The sequence below is a fragment of the Cottoperca gobio genome, unplaced genomic scaffold (assembly GCF_900634415.1).
Source record: "Cottoperca gobio unplaced genomic scaffold, fCotGob3.1 fCotGob3_491arrow_ctg1, whole genome shotgun sequence".
Lineage (NCBI taxonomy): Eukaryota > Metazoa > Chordata > Actinopteri > Perciformes > Bovichtidae > Cottoperca > Cottoperca gobio.
The window spans coordinates 33111-37500 of record NW_021167038.1 but is presented as its reverse complement, the minus strand read 5'-3'; the positions used below and the strand labels follow the sequence as shown (position 1 = coordinate 37500).

General features: G+C 37.8%; 1 protein-coding gene across 1 annotated transcript in view; it reads right to left on the bottom strand.

Moving 5' to 3' along the window:
• mfsd11 (major facilitator superfamily domain containing 11) overlaps positions 1–4173 on the bottom strand; it is a 20819-nt gene extending 16646 nt beyond the window's left edge. The window contains exons 1-6 of the mRNA XM_029428194.1: positions 3862–4173; positions 2553–2718; positions 2414–2469; positions 721–828; positions 555–634; positions 378–474 (exon numbers count right to left, since the gene is read on the bottom strand). Coding sequence (XP_029284054.1) covers positions 378–474; positions 555–634; positions 721–828; positions 2414–2469; positions 2553–2648 — 437 coding nt within the window. The 5' untranslated portion in view covers positions 2649–2718; positions 3862–4173. The remainder of the gene's footprint in view (positions 1–377; positions 475–554; positions 635–720; positions 829–2413; positions 2470–2552; positions 2719–3861) is intronic.
• Positions 4174–4390: the final 217 nt, after the last annotated feature.

Here is a 4390-nt window from a genome sequence, read left to right as displayed (position 1 = left end):
GACGCAGAGCAGCTGATGCCGAGGGGCAGTGTGTGAAGTGCTCCTTTAAGTTCAGTATTTCCATTTCATGCTCCTCCTATTGTACCTGTTCATAGTTATAGTTCCTACTTATTTACAGATTCAGTTCTTCACTCGACACACAGATGGTCATTTTGAAGTCACTTTAATGGAAACATGTCTTTAAACGATGTTTCCAGCCTCAAATATGGAGATTTGCTGCTTTTTTCTGTTTTATTTCATATTAAAGAGACAAAACAAGACGTTTAAACACAAACTAAGAGGCACATCTTTCAATATTTCATCACATAGAAAAGAATCAGCATATTAACCGATAATGAGAATCCCTACTCGGGTACGTGCCGGTTAAGAAGGTTCACCTGAACTGCAGCAGCGCCCAGAAGATGCCACTGTTTCTCCCGATGGTGTCATCAGTGGAGTTGATGGCGAGCACGTTTCCCTGAGCCGTCCACAACACTTAGAACGCACAAAGAAGGAACAGTCAGAAGATATAAAGGAGGAGAAGTTCCCCGATTAGAAATCGTCTCTTGTTTTACCTGCTGCTCCTATTCCCACCAACACCGACGCCGTGTAGAAGCTCCACGTGTACGGGTAGATGAACATGGCGATGTAGCCGCTGGAGAAAAACAACATCCAGAGACATTAAAGAAAGTCCAGCTCCTCCAACAATGCAACATACAGGATACACCTGAGACGTCTCACCTGTACAGAAGCCCGCTGAAGAACATGGAGAGCTGCGGGCCGATGACCGTCACCACCGAGGGGGCGATCAGGTTGGATGCAGAGAAAACGCCGTAGATGATCGCCATGCTGCAACAGGAGGGTGGTGCACACAAGGTTTTTAATTATGAATAAGTATTAAGTATTGCAAAGGTTATACAAGTAACTTAAAGTTGTGTTAAACACTAAATAACAGTTTCATGTTACATTACATACATTTTAATTAAAGGTTTTTAAGCCTCACAATTTTATTGATATTGTTTGAACTTCTTGAAGTCACTGAGAAAGAAACTTTAGTAAAAAGTGTTTGTTTGTGCAGGTTTAACATAATAAGACTAAATGTGACGTTTCGTCGTTGCTGTGGCAACATGGCTGCAGAGCTCGAGCTCCTCCACAACTGCATTTATACTTTGTTTTATCTCTTTTCTAAGTCTTAAGTAAACAGTATGTTGCAGGAGCCGGGTCTTAAGATGTTAAAATGCTTTTGTGCAAATGACAATAAAGCTTTGAATCTTTGAATCTGAATCTTCAAGGTTTTCCTTCGTGTGTTTCCTGAGTCCTAAAACTTAAAGTGAGTCACTTCCTGTTCCCTCGTCCCGAAGTCAATGGGTTAGACGACATAACGTACGGCAGTAAATCCCCCACTCGAGTATTTAGAAGCTTTTATGCATCTTAAAAAAACGAAGGTTGCTAACAAGCGTCTAAATGAGACTAAAGGTCTGCGCTTCAACGTCATAAAAGTGTAAAGATGTGGAGATTATCCTGCTGAACAACACGTGTAAATATCACAAACGTTGGTCAGAGATTTCTATTGTTTTATTTCTGCAATAATCCCAAATCCAATGAAAACATCCCGTCAGCTTTCAGGGGAGGGAACCAGAGATGCTGCGTTCAGGGACACAGAAACACGTCCTCCTGCACCGCTGGATAACTTACACACACTTTATGTGGCATCATTAGCCACAGCGGCCCGGAGGAGACCCAGAACTTTCTTGAGATGCTTTATGATTTAGATCCGTCAGGATCTTTACATTATAGATTTATCATACGATATATGGACATGAGCTTATTCCCTGTGTGTACGTGTGTGCATGTTTGTTTACATGAGAACGTCACCAACATTTTAGTTTTAGTTGCATTAAACATTTTTTGTCTATTTTATTTATTGTTTTGGTTCTGTGGTTTTATTTAATTAATGTTTTATTAATTTATGATCATTTAATATCCAATTCCAATGTCTGAATGTTAATTTAAGAATTAAAAGTTCACTGCTCGCATACTATTATATTATAATTTTATTAGTGGGATAAAATGGTCTAAAAATGACAATAATATCGTTTATCTCAATTATTTCTGGGACAATATATTGCCCAACTAAATTAGATATCGTGACAGATCTAAATTAGATTTCAGTTGCAAGATTAAAGTTGTTGTTGTTTTCTGGAACCCTGACTGAAGTCAGAGAAAACTTTGTCCCTAAAATAGTTTACCTCATTTAATTAACCTTCAAGGCTTTCTGAGTAAGACAGATGTGATTATAGAAGGATCCACGAGGTCTGTATCGACGCTGAGAAAGTCTGCAGCATGTTGTGCTCAGTTTAACGTCTGCACAGATATTGTGTACTGGAGCATCAGATAAAAAACTAAATGTAAAACATAATCTAAGGCTACCAACCTTGTGTATCCGCTCCCGTGGAACTCAGTGTTATTGAAGCTCTTGATAACCGTTTGCTGTAAAGATGAAGAAAGAAGAAAGTTTAGGACTGAATACTGATGCATCTCATCTGAAATATGCATCAGTAAATACAACCTACCTCTATATTACTGCATGTTTGAAAAGCAGTGAACATAAGCATAAAGCCAAAGCCAAGGATGACAATGTTTAACAACCTCTTCCCCTCTGGACCCATTTTGCAGGATATTTGCAAATCCCTTGAGGAAGTGAATACAAAAAGAAATCTACTGCTGTGACCAACACATCTGAAAATAAAAGAAGAGAACATTACAAAAACACTCATTACAAAATAACTTTTTTGTATGCCAAACTTCATTCAAAAATCTGTTGTTTTACCACAAACACATATGCACTTAAAAGACTGTGACAAGTCATGAACGATTCCCGACATTTCTTCCCCACAAGTGAAAACTGATCATTTCGGCAAACAATATATCGACACAAAAAACACTTTATTTCTATAAAACAACAACTTTTAGAATAGTTTTCCACCGCGCGCCGCCGCCCATCTCAATGTGTTTGGGTGGATAACAGCCCACAAATGATTGTCTAACTAAAAGTAAGACTTCAAAGAATTGTATGTAGTTAATGAATTGTATGCCGAATTATATAGTGGATCATTTAGATTCCCATAACACTTAAGTTAGGGTTTTATCCGGCATTATGTCTGACTATAAGCCACCTAACATTTAATTGACTGATTTTTAAAGGGGGTTTGTCTTAGTGTTAATTTCTTATACCGAAGAGAAAGGAGACCGAGGTGTCTATTCGTATGTGTAACGTTAAGTTTAAGAGAACAACTGTAAAGTTTGACACAGAAAACAACACTCAGTAAAAATAAAAGAAGAAGCTTATTTCTATTCCAAACTTCCTTTAAAAATCAGTGTTTCTAACACAAAAGCATACACACAGCGACAAGTCATAAACTATTCCCGATCTTTTTGATTTGACAGCGTACACTGGTGATTTCGGCACACAATATATCCACAAAACAACAACTTTATTTCCTCTATATATAATATAATAATAACTTTTAGTTTTCCACCGCGCGCCGTCATCAATATCAACGTGTTTTGGTTGATAACAGCACAGAAATGACTATCTAACTAAAGGTTAGACTTAAAATAACTGTTTGGTTAATAAATTGTATGCCGAATAATAAAGTGGATCGTTTGGAGTCCCATAACATGTGTTTTTATCCCCGCGTCTGACTTTAATGCCACGGAACATTTAATCGACATATTTTTAAAGGGGGTTTGGCTTAGTATTCATACCTTAAACCGAAGAGAAAAAAATCAAGAAAATGACAGATCACAATGGACAGAGGTGTCTTTTTGACGTCAGGCTTAAGAAAACAACTGTAAGGTTTGACACAGAAAACTACTTACCAACAACGCTGAAGCTGTTTAGCTAGCTGCTCCTGTCTGCGCGAGCTCACAGTGTTATTAGTACCATAGTTAGCCGTTTGTAGAAGTCCCGATATCCTTACTTATTCTCCGTGTGGCTTCTAAACTAACTTCAACATCGTGTAAAGCAGATTCTCTGGAGTACTTTCACCGGTAAACAGGACCGAAACTAGAAAGGGCAGTCATGTGAATGAATCAGCTGACTGTACCGCTGTTATTTAGCAAAAAACGTCGATTTACAAACGTCCAGCGCAAAAGAACTTCCCCAACAGCGAACCTGCTTAACCCTATCCAGTTTTGTTTTGTCTGCTTATACAACATGGATTCTACTTCCGGTTAGTGATTGTCCTGCACACAAAGGCAAACTTAAATATAACTAACTTAAAACCACATTTAAAAAAACAACAACTAAATAAATACTACATAATTAGTTGTTTTAAATGTTTTAGAAGCTATTAATCTTTTGGGGTAACGCTACAAGCAGGTAAACTACTTCCGGTTAATTTTTGAA